Source organism: Halichoeres trimaculatus, unplaced genomic scaffold, assembly GCF_033239565.1.
Source record: "Halichoeres trimaculatus isolate MK-OKI-2021-1 unplaced genomic scaffold, fHalTri1.1 fHalTri1_scaffold_1, whole genome shotgun sequence".
Lineage (NCBI taxonomy): Eukaryota > Metazoa > Chordata > Actinopteri > Labriformes > Labridae > Halichoeres > Halichoeres trimaculatus.
The window spans coordinates 33696902-33713713 of record NW_027437179.1 but is presented as its reverse complement, the minus strand read 5'-3'; the positions used below and the strand labels follow the sequence as shown (position 1 = coordinate 33713713).

The following is a 16812-nucleotide window of genomic DNA, read 5'->3' as shown; positions in this document are numbered from 1 at the left end:
TACTCTTACAATATTTCAGGAGGGGATTACAAAATGTTCCCTCCATGTGTGCTGCTGTGAGACCAAATATTGCAAAATGACTCGCACAATCAACTCACAAGGCCAGAGAAGTGTAGTGGATCATGACCAAATTCAGAGTGCGCCCCCGAGCAGTGACACCACACGCACGCTGGTGTGAAGATGCAAGGCAACAGGGCTGTGTCATGGTGGCTTATGTTATACTCTCTCATGCACATTCGAGTAAATTGCCTCTCTTTGAAGTTAAACCGCGCTGCAGGATGACTGAAGTTCATGAGGAGAGATTATAGACTAGAGGCAGTTTGGAAATTAGAGCGGTGAATCGTCTGCGTGGAGTCGCAGACGGGAGATCAGTGAGGATTACAGATGAAGCTGGACACAGACAAACTCAAAAATAAGCAATTAAACTGTGTTCGTCTTCTGTCTGACCTTGAAGATAGAAAATGCTATCTATGTTATTGGGTCCATTCCATGGGGATGAATATAACAGCTGCTTCATCATAGGTACAGAGATGAAAATTCAGGAAGCTACACAGAACAATTTACTTAGAAGAGCGATAGCAAAGTCCTTCATGCCTCACCCTACTCTCATGGTGCACTTCACATTCCAGAGCATGAAGTCTGATTCACACATTAAACCTTGTCACCTTTTGCATCAGAGCATCTCACAGCAAGTAACGCCCACCATGAAAAACCTGCAGGGGAGAGCCAGCCAGAGAGAAGATTCAGGGTGTGTCTCAGCATCATTTCAACATAATCTCTGCCTGCATGTATGTGACCCCTACTGACTAATTTATGACACTGCATCTCTTCTGCACCTCCTCTCATTATACCCAGAGAAGCTGCCTGCGTTGCATGCGAGCATGTGTGCAGGCAGAGCAGGAGTCAGCAGTTAAACTCAGAGAAACATCAAACTGCTAGATCAGACACAGAGGGTCGTCCAGCTCTGACATCCTGCCAGACTCCATCTGCATTTAACACAATTATCTCATTTCCTCACTTAAATGCATTTAATCTGCATTGAATTTCATTACTCTAATCCATCTAAACTACATTATAAGAAATGTTTTACGTATTTATGGCTCCTTGTGTTTGAAATAAAGCTTTTGTTCGTTCATCTGAGTATAGAAATGTTTCTAAAAAAAAGAAAGAAAAAGAAACAAGAGCGGCATTTGTTGACTAATTCCTTGATTTCTTTGGATCCCTGAATGCAGCAGACAGTTGAATTTAGTTCTGCAAGTGCAGTTTGGGTCATGCTTGGCTACATTATGCAATAGTCAAAAAAGTCAAGCTGCAAACAACAAATTTGCTAAGAGTGAATAAAACTCAAATTCAAATCAAGGTTGATTTCCAAACAATGAAAACAGAAATGGAAAAAATTAGAAAGCAAGAACACAGTGGTGCTTGTGTTGAGAAAATGTTCAAACTATGATCTTTAAAATATAAATGATGAAGCTTTTAGGTGGAATGCAAGCACAAAACCACACAGTTTGTGAAGGATTTTACAGGAATTTGCCAAGGCAGGGTGAATGAATTGACATTTGAATTACAGATGAAAAAGTGCAATGAAAATGACAACACTTCAAAATTAATGTTGCACTTGAAGCTAGATTGGGCTGCTTAATAGATCTGTAACCTTTATGTCATGTTTCATTTTAAGTTGCTAAAGCTAGACCAGAGAGGTCATGTCAGGAGAAAAGGGGCAGGCTGTTTTGTTTTGTCTTGCCTTGTTTTGACCACCAGAGACCAAAACCTAAAAATTAATGATTAAATATTTGAAAAAATATCTAAGTAGCCAATAATTTTTGGTTCAAAATAGCCACATTTGCACATTTTTAGAATTTGTGAATCTCATTCATCATCTGTCTAATTATAAGCCAATGTAGTAATTTGCCCTGGGATAAAGTCGAAAAATTCACACTAAAAATGAATGAAACATTTCAAGACTGTGATATTCTTCTGGTTTAAGTAACAACAACAAAAACATGATTATCAGCCACATTAAATCCAACACTTAACACTTCAAGCACAAAGACAAAAAATAATGTTTGCAGCTTGTTGTCATGCAAGCTTAACCTCAGCGTGCAACCATCTCACCTCCTCCAGCTCTTCCTCTTCCTCACCTGACAACTTGGCAAAGCTTCAGAGAGAAACGCTGCCAAAAGGGAGAACATCACCTATGGAGGAGTCCTGGCTTCATGACGGGGCAAAAGCCAAAAGAAGCAGAGCCGGTGTTAAATTCCTTCATGTGGCTCCAGTGAGCAATCAGCCTCCTCCTCCTCCGTAGTTTGATGGATGGACCTGAGCCCAGCCTCGATCCTGCCTCTTCTTATCTCACTCTGCCTCTTATCCTCTCCTCTTCCTCTGGATTGGATCCATCCTGCCTCTCGGTCACTCCTCTCCTCTATTTCCCGTCTCAGTCATGAGCATAATCACATGTGCGCGTACTACACGACTCTCCAAGGCGGATGTCCACAGAGCAGAAACAGGGGACTTGTGTTGGACGCTCGCTGGCTATAAATAGGCTTCTTGAGTTCATCATTGTCTCTTCGTGTGATGGTGAAGAGCCTAGAGGGCTTAGAGAGACGGAGGGAGAGAGCGATGCAGCATCTCACTGCTGGATTTTACTTCCCGGATAGTATCGACTGCAGCCTCCATATCAGTTTCACCTCCCCGCATCCTCCTCTTATAGGGAGATATCTGATCCCCGCGGGAAGCGCTATCACACATGCGTTTTTCAATGGAGTGACAAATCAAAGTGAAATCTCCTGCTTTAAGAAGTGTTTTAGATTTTTATTTTGGTGAACAGCTGGATGAGATGACCATCCATCATGTAAAGGTCACACACGCCATAAAGCAGGAGACCCAGTGAACCCAACCCTGCACAAACGCTGAATGTCACAGTGCAGAGTTCACCACTGAATGCCAAGCACACAGCATTAAAGGTTGGTTCATCTTTGTGTGTAGCTCCATGCACACCAAAATCCATTTCAGTGCCAATTTCTTCAAATCTCCACTCTCCACTCAGAAGAAAAAAATAACATTTAAGGATTTCTGGTGTTTATTTATAGATATACAGTTCCTCCAAATCATTTATGAAGGATGTATGACGTCACCAACATGTGTGTTGGCTTCAAGAAAAAACACCATCGTCAGTCAACAAATCAATACTACTGTGCTTTAGCTGTAGCGCAGCCACCTGCCACTAGTAGGAGCTGTAGCTCAGGTTAATGGGTACTGCTTTAAAGCTTTAGTGTTGTGATACCTGGATGGAAACATGCACAGATAACAGATAATAGACAGCGTATCACAGCTTTTCTTGGTTTTGATAGCAGTGTACTTGAAAACACTAGAAGCTCTGACATGCTCCAATGCTAGAAAAGTTCCACTTTGCCGATCTTGCAAGCAACTTGTTTCTTTAGGAAAAAAATCTCCAGGGTCTCTCTCCCCATGATTAGCTTGGGTCAGCTGAGAAGTCTCATCAGGGCTTTTGTAATTGTTCTCTGAATCAGCAGAGGTCCCTGTTCTCAAGGCGGACTATTCTTACATCGCAGGTGTTGTACAGGAAGTAGCTAAGTGTGCTTGAGTGTATTCTTGCTTTTGAATTTCTCATCGACTTCTGTTTACTCTGTTCACACCCTGAGTTATGCGCATTTGTACGCGTTGATATAAGCCAATTTAAATGAGCAAAAATGTGTTTCAAAGCCTTTTTATGAACCAGCCATTTGGCATTATGATTAGGGGTCTAATGAGGATTTAACTGCCTGAAGAAAGCTTCAAGAGAAACTGTTTTGGGGATGTTTTCTCAGCAAATGTGCCAGTGCTCAAGTATTCTGAATAAACTAAGCGCAAAAACAATTTTAAAATTGTGCATGGTTGATTATTTCTCTGGTGTTACAATGCTTCTTGGTAATAAATCTTAAAATGTTGGAAAATCTGTTCAATTCATGCCATTGAAAAACACAACCAAGTTTGTTGCGTTGTGACCAAGCGACAACCTCTGGTCTTTAATTATGAGACAATGCAGAAGCATTTAGCACAGTCACATACACACCAAACCAAAATAATAGGGCTGGGTACTGCTGAAAACCTCACAATTCGATTCGATTTTGATTCTTTCGTTCGCTATTCAATTCGATATTGATTCGATTCGATATTGATTTAAATGCTTCAATTATCAATTTTCATGCCCCATGTGCACATATGTGGTATGTCACCTCACATTTTGGAGCAATAAAACAACCCAAACGTCAGACTTTAAAGCCCAAGAATCTGGCTTTATGCTGCTGCGGCTGTGATGCTAGTAATACCCACAGTCCCCCTCACTTGCCAGGAGATGAATCAGACCACATCACATGAATTCAGAGGATTTGCTGAATCAATACTAAATTGGGCGAGGAAATATTTTGATGCATTGCTCCATCAATATTTTTACCCACCCCTACAAAATAAGCTGCTTTCACGGCAGAAATTAACTTATTCACAGCCTGGTTCAAAAAAACGTCTCTTGTCTGAATCGGCACATACTGTAGGGGGAGTAGATTTTTTTTTCTTTTTAATCTCAGCAATTTAGAGGATATTAATATCCTAAGTTCGCCCAATCAGAGGCACAGCTCAGCTCATGTGACTGACAGGTGCCCTATATCTGTTAGAGCGGAGACCCAAGGCTCACTTCCAATACGGCCGCGTCAGCCAATTTACTCCAAAAATCTATTTTCAGAACCAGACAGGTTATGTTGGGAAAGACTACGTCCATTTATTATATAGTGTATGGTTGTGACAAATGCCGGTTTGACCAGGCTGGTGAGCAGCATGAGGAGGAGACTAGCAGTTGTGGCTGTGTCCCGTTCTCTTACATTCTCCTAAGGCTCCTATTTCTTGAAATTGATAATTTTTTATTACCATTACTTGTTTTTTTCAGACCTAAATCATCTGATCCACCAAACAACAACAAAAAAAGAGAAAAATCTGTTTGGCATTGGCAGAAAAGATTTAGCTTTTTTTCATTGGTCTAACCCACATACTCAGCTCTGCTGCTCATCCCACAAATGCATGCTCCTAATAAATGTGACACCATTGTAAAGAGGAATAACAAGCCTTTCCAATGGTATAAGATTTTTTATTTAGTAAGTAATGCACTGATGTTTTTATGGAGCCAAAGAGGATATATCCATTCACCAGCAGAAACACCTTGTCAAGTTCCTCATTGATCAGACAGATTTATAGGACAGCTGGACTACATATCCCCGCCCTTTTGTTATATATGGTTATCAGAGAAGCCAAAGCATCAGCAGGGTGTAAACATCCAGCTCACAAAGTCACTCAGTATTTCATGATAAAATATGTACCAGACATCGTCTGCTGGACGAGAATGTCTGACACGGTTGAAATCTAATAAATCAACAAATACAGAAGTCGTTTGTAAAAAAAAAAAAAGGCTGGTCTTCTAGCCTGACCAAACATGCTTCTACATATCTCCATAAACTCATTAAATTTTCAGTCTGAGCCAATGCAGCTGAAAATGAAAGATTGTGATCCATGTTTGAAAATTCTGGCTCTGTTTAAGATTCACTGACCACAAGGTCAAAGTAAACTCGGCTTCAAGGTTGTTGGAGGATTACAGCCATATTTGGTGATCAGTGCAGCATCTGTAGCCCCTGTCTCCTCTGGTTCTCTGTATTTGATGACATTGCTGCAGGACAGATTCATCAAACTGATGCATAAATCAACCAAAAGAGGTTTATTTTACAGCCAAACTGTGGAATGCTCCTAACTCGCCAAATCAGTCATCTGACCTCAATCCAACCGATCATGTGCTCCACTTATTAAAGCTCAGACAGATGGAAAAATTAATAAAGCAATTCCCTGAAACAAGCTGGAGGAGAAGATACCAGCCTAGCTTAGCATCACCAGGGTGCCTGCTGACTTCTCCAAGTCTTAGATTGAAGGGGATTTGGGTATTAAACTTAGCATTAGAGCATGCTTTTGCAAATATGAAGATCACTGCCATACTTCTTACTTTTCAAGATGTTGCGGTTAGCGTCCTAGATACTTCTTTTCACCACAAATATGGTGCAACATTAACATCCATTCATCATGTGAATTTAAGCCTCAGCACTGAAACTTATGTGACTGTAAATCTTGTATCTTTTGTCAGTTTTGGTCACCAGAAACTCCTGAGGGAAAATTTAAAATCTTATTCATCAACAATAATAATAATACAAGTAAAAAAGCTTCTGTATATTTCTTAGTGAAAAACTTTTCTGTGAGAGTAAACCAACACAAACAAGTTTTGGGAGGTTAGAATCTAAAACATTAAGCTAAAAGACCTTGAAATTTCTCAACAGAGTGAAATAAATTAAATTATAATATCATTTTTTGTTGGTTCATTACTGTTGGTCAAACTCATAATTCAGCCATTGGATCCATTTCTAAAAATATGAATAAGATGATAATAACAACTCAAGAATATGTGTTATAACACATTTTCTTTTGGTTAAAAGGGGTAAGATGGACTTCATCAGTTCTTAACTATTTTATCCAACATGTATTCCAACCCTACTCCAAAAAGTGGGTTAAATGTTAAATGTTGCCCTTAGAGCTTTAAATAAAGCAGAAGTAGAATTTTTCAAAATGGTCGGGAAGGAGACAAAAAACCACCAAAAACTCAACACAAAATAGGTTAATTTTCAGTTTAGTAACTTGATTTGGGATTTAAAGAAAAAAAAAAGACTTCAAGAGACAGACTCTCTTGGAAGTTGAGGTAAGATGTGGTTTCTGTAAGAGACTGCATGAGCAAATAGTTTATTGATACCTGAGTATTTCTCAGCTTAAAACTGCAAAGACAGTCTACAAACAAGATTTCGCTATACAATATAAACACATGGAGCAGTTCCTGAACAAAAACCTGTCATAAGTGAAAACCAGTACTGGATTGTGTTCTTTGGGCCATAGGGTGATACTACAACAAAAATTGGAATGTCTCTTTAGTGGAGATCACTGCATTTACTCAAAGCACTTCCAAAACCTAGCTTGTTAAGAGATTCAATTGCTTCATCCACACATTTAGGTTAAAAACGATCATGTCAAGAGGAAAGAATTGTTAACATGATGCAGTAAAACACGCAACTTCTCTCAGCTTGAGCTAATTTAAGATGGACTAAAGTAAAGTGGAAAACTGCCCTTTTGGATTACCAAATCACAACTGTGCCCGTCCTTTTGGAAATCATGGACACTTCATACTCTGCTTCTGTTGCCGAGATTGCAGGACACTGCCTTGAGAGCAGTGAGCGTATTTCTGAGTTACAGATTGACACACAGATCCAGATCCAGATCCAGAAAAGTTGAACCCGTCCCACTCTGTTGAGAGGCCTGAACTTCTTTACACTGATGATTCCTTTTAATTATTCTACCGAGAGAAGTACTGATACATTATCTCCTATGCCAATGAGGTTGTGTTTTTGGTCGAGTTTGTCTGTGAACAACATAACTCAAAAGTTAACCAATGGATCCTGATGAAATTTTCAGGAAATGTTCAATGGGATAAGGAAGAAGTGATTAAATTTTAGAGGTGATCCAGATCACCATATGGATCCAGGATTTTTTTTAAAGGATTCTTTCTGACTGTGACGTACGGCCATTTTCACCATATGTGTATATAACTCCACGATACATGGTCAGATTGCTTTTCAAAACAATACAAGACAAGGTCACCATAATTTCTGACAGATGTAAAAGTACGATCCGCATCCTGGCAATATTCTGGATACTAAGATCCAGTATATGAAATATGTTCTGGGTCAACATAATTTTCAACAAATTACCGTACAGACCTGCAACTAACACCAAATTGTAGCAGACAGTCTGCTGAAAGGAAGTATAACATTAAAGTAGGACTAAAGTAAATCACAATGTGCTTGGTGGAGGTCTGCCCTCTCTGAATGCTTTTCTAGTTTTACACTGTTGATGTTTCATCAGTCCTTCGTTAGAGTCAGGAGGAGTAAACGTTGTCTCCTCTTTTTGCATCTTTCCATTAGAGAATGCTGGCATGCACAAAGAATAATCTTGTACATCAACAACTTTACAGAAGTTAAGTTACTATCCTTGTGTCGCTATTAACTTCAATTTCAACATTAGATCTGCAGTAGGAGATTTTCTGACACATGAAAAAGAAATCTATCTCTTGTTTACTTCCAGTCTCCCAGTGTATTTTCCTCCTCCTTTCCCTCCCTCCATCTCTCCCACTCTCTGTCTGTCTGTGTGTCCTGACTCCTCCTCTCTCAGTTCAGCGTGGTGTCCTCTCAGCCTCCCTCTTACTCACCTCCTCAGTCCAGAGTATCTTCTCAGCTCTTTCATTCCTGAGAGGATCAACTTGTTGCCTTTACCACAGGTAGGGTTATTTCAGTTCTTCAAATTATCATCTGAACACTTAACTTTTTTACAAATACAATGAGTACTTTTGTGTGTTTACATTTGATATTTGTCAATCAAAACAAGTCAAATGAAGAGTTTTGTTAAATTGAGAAAACTGTAATGAAATATGAGATTAGTTTAATAAAAGTGAGATTTAATCTTCATCAAATGGCCATAAACTGATAAAATTTAAAGGATACATTTTTAAAAAACAAGGACAAGATTTTGTCTATTAGATAATAAAGAACTACTTTAAAAAGTTTCCACTGCCTCTGTCCGAACACAAAAAAACAATTTGGTTTGTTTGATATTCTCTGTATTTTCAACAATCCCGAACTCTTCAACTTTTTATTAAGTCTACACCAGGCTGAAGTGAATCCTGGTTTGTCTGAGGTCAGAACTGTTAAAATGTGAGAGTACGGGACGAAATGAAGGGAATTTCCTGTTTATCCAGCGTGATCAAGGAGATAGCAGACTTTCTGTGTGGATGACCCTTGGCTGCCGCCTTTCTCACATCACATGAGGTCATCATCACCAAATAAAGACAGTTAACTCTTGAGCTGACGTCATTTTATCTGAATGAGGTGGTTAAGGGAAGCAGTACTTTGCATTTCACAGTCAGATATCTGTTGCTGGAGAGGAAGACGAAGCAGACCACAGCTAACTGTTACCTCGCCTTTTATAGGTATTGTTTTTTCTAGCCTGAAGTGTTGCGGATGGGCTCCGTCTGCTGGGAAACACTTTAATGTAACACAGAGGTGAGATGTTATGAATACAGTAAATGATGAATATACACAAAGCCTTTCTCGTGTTTTTCCAGAATGCCTTTCGGAGGAGGAAACAAATGCGGCTGCTGCCAGAAAACAGTCTACTTTGCCGAGGAAGTGCAGTGTGAGGGGAAGAGCTGGCATAAATCCTGCTTCCTGTGCAGTGAGTATTTAAGTTTTCAGGTAATCTGGCTTTATTCCTCCACTGGATCCCAGTGTGTAATCCACTCTGGGAGTCGGAAGAAGTGCCGCGGTGGAATGCAGAGTATTTGGCATGAAGGGATGAAAGTGAGCATCTGCAGGTTTAGCTCAGACAACTCACGCCTTATTTGGATACAGTGGAAACATGTGATAAAGGCTTGGTCTTCCTTATAAGGCAGAGGAAGGTACACACACACATATACACACACACACTCACACACAGCCTCCCTACAGCACAGAGTAGTATTTATCTGAAGCAGCTTAGCTTGTAGTGGATTTGGCGTATTCTTCTTTGAAATGTCACTCATAGTTTGTGGCAATGTCACAGCAAGACATCTGAAAAATGTCAAGAGCTGTCTGTTTGAGACTTTTCATGCTGCTGTACATGCTGAAGATGCTAAAGAGCTAAAAACAGATACTGAAGAATGTTAGCAACTACTTTTTCTTTCCCTGCACAAATTTTGATATCTTGTCATATGGTCCTCTAATACCAGTTGCCTTAAAGAAATACAATATCAAACCTAACAGCCAAAAAACAAAAACCCTGTTACATTTCATAAATGTGGAATATGAAAGGTCACTGTGGTAAGCCTAGATGCAAGCTAATGTTAGCTGCAGCTCAGCTCCAGTGCCCAAATTCTTGTTATATATAAACTGATAATATATATAACTTTTTTTCCTTGTTTCATTTGCACTTTGTCTAGTTTTAGCCATCTTAATGCTTTTTTGAAAACAGCTTGAAGTTGTGTGATGACTGTTGGCTAACGTAGGCTAATGTTAGCTTCAGCTCAGGTCCCAGCCCCTCCTAAAATTTTGACATTACCATAAAAAAAAAAAAAAAAAAAGACTGTTTCATTTCTACTTTTTTGGTCATCTGAACTCTATTCTTCAGATACATTGTGTTGACTATTTGCAACTTTAGGCTAATGTTAGCTGTAGCCTGGTTCCGAGCCATTCCTAAAATCTTGTTTCATGCCAGAGCGTCACATAAACACGACTTTAAAAAATAATTACAACAGTAATGAATAAAAATGTTCAACACTTTTTGAATGTAGCTTAATGCATGCTCACTTTTTCTACTTTAGCACAATATAAGCGTGTACTGCCCTGTTGTTTGCTATCATAACAGAGGTTGTCAAAAAATCTTATTTATTAGTTTTGATATAAAAACATCTTTCTATTTCAAATCTAGTTAGTTTTGTTAATTTAATAAAGACCTATTTCTTTGTCTTTTATTCTTGAATGTCTTCTGAAAACAATGTGTTCTGTCAGTTCTTGTGTTATAATGTAGAAATTTTACATTTTTTTGTTTTCCCATACAACTAAAACAAAACCACAAAAACTTATCATATTGCAAAAGAAGGGCAGAGAGCAAGCAGCAGTGTTGATCAACATTGGAATAAAGATGAAGGGGGGGATCCTCAGTTATAAACAAAGTAGTAAAAGATAAAAATAAGATGTTGTTCTTCATAGTGGTTACACTCCAAAAGAACATATAACAATCCTATAAATACATACACAACCCCACACAAACAAGAGAGTGTCATATTCTGTTTGTTGGCTGTAGAGGTCATGCTTCTCTGTGTGCATGTGCATGTGCGTGTGTGTGTGTCCCTGCTCAGCTTTCTATTACAGCCACTTCATCACTAACTCTATGAGATGCACGTTATATCATGACAGTATTTAATAACTGGAAGTCACATTTATTCATTTGGCTTTTCTTTGTCTGCCTTTAGTCACTATCAATGTTGTGAACTTTGTGCATACAGAAAATCAAAACCAACTAAATAAATCATTTTAGGTGTTACATTTTTGTTACCTGTGGTGTTTGGGTTGTTACACTAATGCTGGTATCAATGTTTGGGATTACTTCTCTAAACAGTATAGTGAGCATAAAGTGGTAACAGGATCAGTGATTCAAAGTAAATTTGTAGCTGTGATTTTATTCTTTATTTGTACCTTTTAACTGCTTTCATTTGTTTTTAGTGGTGTGTAAGAAGAACTTGGACAGCACAACAGTAGCCGTTCACGTGGATGAGATCTACTGTAAATCATGCTACGGCAAGAAGTATGGGCCAAAAGGCTACGGCTTTGGAGGGGGAGCTGGTACCCTGAGTATGGACACAGGAGAAGGACTGGGAATTAAGCCTGAAGTGTAAGTTTAACACCTGCAAACTGAAGATACATATCAGTGATCAAGTGCATTTTATAAAGATAAACATAATTTAACATTAATTTGTATTTGGTTTGGAGTAAAAAAAACACTTTCCAAGCACTTCACATAAAGCTCTTATTTTTTCCTCCCAGACAAGCTCCTCATCGCCCTACGACGAACTCAAACGCCTCAAAGTTTGCCCAAAAACCAGGGGGTTCAGAAGTGTGTCCACGGTGTGAGAAAACCGTGTACGCAGCAGAGAAAGTCATCGGAGGAGGCAATGTGAGAGAGATCTCCGTGTACCATCATGAGTTCATAAATTATCTTTCTGTGGGACATTTTGTTGAGCTCGAACCCTGTCTCTGCTCCCTCAACAGTCCTGGCATAAAGGCTGCTTCCGCTGTGCAAAGTGCGGTAAAGGACTGGAGTCCACGACTGTCGCTGATAGAGATGGAGAGATCTTCTGTAAAGGTCAGTTTATATCAACATGAATTAAAGCTACTGAGTGATGATTTGACTTGGGAGCAAAATAAATAGAAATGTGCTGACGTCACAAGCCAAAATACCGAACATTCCTTTGATTCAGACTCTTGATTATGAGGATTTGCTGATATGCTTGGGATTTGGGACAGGGGGTGAATATCTTTGGGGTTTTTATAGCTGCAAGCAGAAAATAAGCTTGAGCAAACATTCATGTCCTTTTTTTTAATACAGCCAACTGTGGCCCAAGATACATTTTCATTCAACCCCCAGCTTTCATCTTAAAATGTTTCCATTATGGCACTAAAATGATTCATGTTCTAAATTATGAGTATTTACATTTTGTGTCAAGTGCACAAACAAAACCAAAGTATGTCTAGTAATGCTCACAGAACTACATATGCACTAAGCCTGGGCCAATAATATATCATAATAATGTACTACACTCTTTCAAATGCTTGGAAAAACCCCTCCCATCGGACATCCCTGACATTGACTCGACGACTATTTTCAAATCCCGCCTCAAATCCATCTATTCTGCCTTGCCTACTAGGTCTGACTGTTATCCATCTTATCTTCCTAATCAATTTTTATTTTTTTAAACTTTTTTGGTGTTTTTTTTAAACTATGTTATGTATGGTGTCCTTGGGTGTCTTGAAGGGCGCCTTGAAATAAAATGTATCATTGTTATCCAGCCTGTTTGGAGGCGGGAAAGGAGGAAAACAAACATGCATGTACATGGCGATATATTGAGGCCAGCAAAATTATTGAGTTCATTTCATTTATCGTATGATTAATTGATTTATTGACTATTGTCCCAGGCCTAATTTGCACTCATTGTGCATAGGCTACTTGTATAAAGCTAAAGCTCTGTATGTTTTGCATAAACTCTTACAGCTGACATCTTTAAATGAATGTATTTATCATGATGTAGAAATCTGCTTCATGAACATCCTGAATTCAATAAACACATCAGAGGACACAAGACAAGATACAAGTTTTGAAATGGTGAAGAAAAGACAGAAAAATAATGTATATAAATCATACAGAATGTAGGAAAAGAAATATTTGGGGCTAAAAATGTTGTTTTCAGGACAAATTAGTCCTAAAAACATCAGGAAAAACCATTCCTGATAAAAATCCTGACATATTTCCCCATATCGCCCCCTGATGGAGAACATTTTCCTTGGCCAATAGCAGAGTTTTCAACTAATCACTTATCATCTGGTGTTAAGAGACAACTGAGGGACAGGTGACGTTTGATTTCATAAGTTTGTAATGATGGCACAAGGATGTTTGAGCACACTCAGTGACTGATTTTAACAGAGAATACTGAAATAGTAATCAAATGAAGCGCTCATATGTTACTTTTAAGTGGGGCTGTCACTTTAACGCATTAATTGGATTAATTAATCACACTGCAAATTAATGTGTAATATAAAAATTAATGCACAATTAACTCATGGGCTGCCAGCTATTTTCAGAGCATCTCGAATGATCTTTCAAGACCCAAATAATATAATCATAATATAATAGTATTATTACATTATGATTATATTATTGCTCCATCCTTTGATCCTCTCCATGAACTCAGTCGTCTTTTCTTACAATAGCGCCACTCTTTCTCTCTGAACTACCGCGACACATCCTCAGTTGGAGCATGAGCTGCCTGAACTTTTCTGACTTGCAGAGTCTCGTTTTGCCTCTGTCATCTCACACCTCATCCTCATATCCATGATGATCTCTCATCCAAAGAGCACATCGCTCTCCCCCACAGTAGTTTTACGGCATGATTTTGATTGACAACACTGTCACACCCTACTCCGTGGAAAAACATAATTTACTTCTTAGGACGTAGGAAACGGTTGCAATCAAATTGACGTCTATAGACTATAGAAGCCAACAGCAGCGATCACGGACATTTTATTACTAGCCAGTTGAAAAAAAAATGTGGATTAACAAATCTTCTCTTCTTCCTGTATTCATTTAATTAGTCATGCACTACAATTTTGTAATGACCTAGAATTCAAATTCTTTATTTGGGGGCCTTATGCAGTTATGAGATTAAAATGTGATTAATTCAATTAGATTAATTAATTACAAATCCTGTAATAACTTATATTAATTTTTTTAATCACCTGACAGCACAATTTTTAAGATTTATAAATATGTCAGTATAACCTTCTGGTCCTTAGCCATTTTCATAAAATCAAACGTGGTACCCTGAAAAGGGTTTGGACACTCCTAACCTAAATGAATACAGACAGGACGAAAAGGTCAGCAGCCCTCTTACCTGTTAACAGTTGACTCTTAAAGGACCGATCCTTATCAGGAGAGTGATTTTTCTGCGTTTCTTTTATGTCCTCCACAGGCTGCTATGCAAAGAACTTTGGTCCGAAGGGTTTCGGCTTCGGTCAGGGTGCAGGAGCTCTGGCTCACTCACAGTAAAGCCTGAAGGCTCGACTCACCTCCACCCTCCCATCTGTACTCTGATATCACTGCCTCCAGGATCTTTCAGCCGATATCTCATCGATTTCCCACTGCCCTTTCACTCCAGCTGAAGGAAAAGAGAAATGAAAGACGCACACTGCTTTATATTCAAGCTCACCAAGTAGATTTTTCATAATGAAAGTTGGATCTAAATTATGATGCTGAACATTTATAATGCACTGAATTCTAACTCTGCGTTTGATGTGAACATTGTAAGTAGTTAGCAGCAGGCTGGCGCTAGACTGGAAAGAAAAATAAAGAGCAGTTACAAAAAGAAGAAACAATTGCACACTCTTTACAGAACTGAATGTGACAGCTGTTGAGTTTGATTTTTATTTAAATCTGTCCAACTCTGAGCAAGAACAAAAACTTAAATCTACATTTTTTAAAGTCTGACAGCTGAGGATAAACAGCATCACATCATGCTTCACTCACACTCTTTCTCTGCCTTACATGTCATGTGCTATAAAAACTGTTTTTAGATAAGCAATACTGCAGACACACAAAATAAAAATCATGCAATACTAAGATGAAACTGTGAATTTTTTTTTGTCCTACAATGCTTCGTTTCACACCGCTCTTTGTTCTCTCTGTGGCTCTGCTCTGATGAAATCAGTGTTTATGTCTTCATGTGGGTGTGTTGTAAGTCCTTCTAAATCATCATCAAACAAAGTCAAATCTCTGCTGTCGTGGAGAACAACAGAGTCACAGTGCTCGGCCCCGTCGCTGCCTGAACCGAGGAGCTGGCACCCTGACCGGAGAGCCGGGCAGCTGTGGTGGTTGAAGGGTGCAGCTGTTTGTTTTGGCAGCGAGCGCAACAAATGTGAGTCACATCAACGGCAAAACAAGGGCTGAAATCCATGAAGGTATAAAAGTATTATGATGGGATCTATTCTAAAACCTTCTTGTGTTTGGTTTAATGGAAAGTGAATGTTTCATTTCTCACATTTCACATTGTTAAGGCAGATTACTCAGTGTACAAACTATATGTCCTGGTGAAAGAATAAGAAAAGGTTGGCTGTGTGCTTTTATTTCCTCATATATTTTCCCCAGCAGAGGGCAGCAGAGAGACCCCAGAGGATATAGAATCGTGATTTTAAATGTTTGTTTCCTGGAAATACAAAGCTATTAATGCTAAAAAATATATTTTTTATGGTGTTAAAAAAATGCAAAAATGCAAATTTACATTATTTTGAATGTGAACTGTGAAATTTAGGAATGAGGAAGAGCTGCTGTAAGGGACTTTCAGTTTGCAGCGATTATTGCATCTCCTACGAACAACGTGTGCTTCAACGTTTTGCTGAACATTGTATTACCTGACAAAATAACTTGTCCTGCTTTCCTAAAAAAAATAATTGTTCACTGTGAGTGTTTGAAAAATTAAAGATGTCTCTTTCTTCAGCTGTCAGATCTCTGCTCAAATGAAAGACAATTTTGTTTCTTGTACATATTTATACGTTTGAGTATTCATGTGAGTATCAACTGCAGTAAGTATTTTCAGTTCTTGTATTTTGGACAGATCTTAAAAGAACCCACTTCCCATCAATAGGTCAAACGTGGAAACTCCTTTACCAGAAACGTCTGTATAATCCTCTGGCATCTCTCTCTATATGAGTCAGTGTTTCCAAGAGACGGTCCAGCAACCAGACACAGGGCTCTGTTAATCCTGCTGCCATATATACTGTAGGATTATAATCAGCTGCTGTGAGCCAACAGTCTGGATCTCAGAGTCTTAAATCAAATCAACATCAGAGACTCTGAAGTCCTGACTCAGCAAGACTGGGAGAACAGTCCAAGAGCAATATTCAACCGTCATACAGTGAAAATTTGATTATTTTATACGAGACTGATTCAGTGATCTGAGGCAATAAACAGGCTGTAGTATTTCATTCTTTATGTGAGTTCAAACAATCTGTAGAGACTCTAAAAGTCTTTGTAAGTACAGTGTAGGTGGCCCAGTCACAGTCACTGTGGTGTCTGGAGTTTGACAACTCATCAGTTTTCCCTCAGAGTCACTGGCTGCTTCACTATGAGCTGGAGATGACAGGGCAGACGCATGTCTCTTCAGATCTTAAGCATGAGGTTCAGTGTGACGAGCAGCAGAATCAAAATGCTGTGTTTAGTTAGACAGACCTACAAAAGTACAGTTAACTCACAGTATTGTTCCTGCGACAGTTTGATGGCTTTATCTCAGTGTTTCTCAAATTGTGTTCCCCGGACCACTAGTGGTTCGCCAGTGCCCCCTAGTGGTCTGCAAAGACCGTGAGGAAATTGTGTTTTTTTATGGAA

At 38.9% G+C, this 16812-nt stretch overlaps 2 protein-coding genes across 5 annotated transcripts in view; one reads left to right on the top strand and one right to left on the bottom strand.

The window, feature by feature from the left end:
* The window catches only part of nav1b (neuron navigator 1b), a 101998-nt gene extending 99357 nt beyond the window's left edge, over positions 1–2641 (bottom strand). For 2 of the 3 annotated variants that reach the window (XM_074665918.1, XM_074665945.1), the window contains exon 1: positions 2116–2641. The gene's annotated coding sequence lies outside the window, so the exon portion shown is untranslated. The remainder of the gene's footprint in view (positions 1–2115) is intronic. The other variant, XM_074665927.1, reaches the window with a different exon arrangement.
* Positions 2642–8301: 5660 nt separating this feature from the next.
* On the top strand, positions 8302–14985 carry csrp1b (cysteine and glycine-rich protein 1b). 2 transcript variants are annotated; one of them, XM_074666005.1, is made up of 6 exons: positions 8302–8407; positions 9251–9360; positions 11385–11553; positions 11706–11835; positions 11931–12024; positions 14405–14985. In XM_074666005.1, the coding sequence occupies exons 2-6, from the start codon at positions 9252–9254 to the stop codon at positions 14479–14481; spliced, it is 579 nt and encodes a 192-aa protein (XP_074522106.1). In that variant the 5' UTR covers positions 8302–8407; position 9251; the 3' UTR covers positions 14482–14985. The 2 variants fall into 2 exon arrangements, with proteins under 2 accessions (XP_074522106.1, XP_074522115.1); XM_074666014.1 differs by lacking the exon at positions 8302–8407 and adding an exon at positions 8985–9115.
* The last annotated feature ends 1827 nt before the right edge of the window (positions 14986–16812 follow it).

Bases quoted from the DNA above. Each gene is read 5' to 3' on its own strand.
- csrp1b (XM_074666005.1), top strand. From the start codon at position 9,252: ATGCCTTTCGGAGGAGGAAACAAATGCGGCTGCTGCCAGAAAACAGTC. The intron at 9,361-11,384 runs GTGAGTATTTAA...ATTTGTTTTTAG, and splicing joins TAAATCCTGCTTCCTGTGCA to TGGTGTGTAAGAAGAACTTG. The intron at 11,554-11,705 runs GTAAGTTTAACA...TTTTCCTCCCAG, and splicing joins CTGGGAATTAAGCCTGAAGT to ACAAGCTCCTCATCGCCCTA.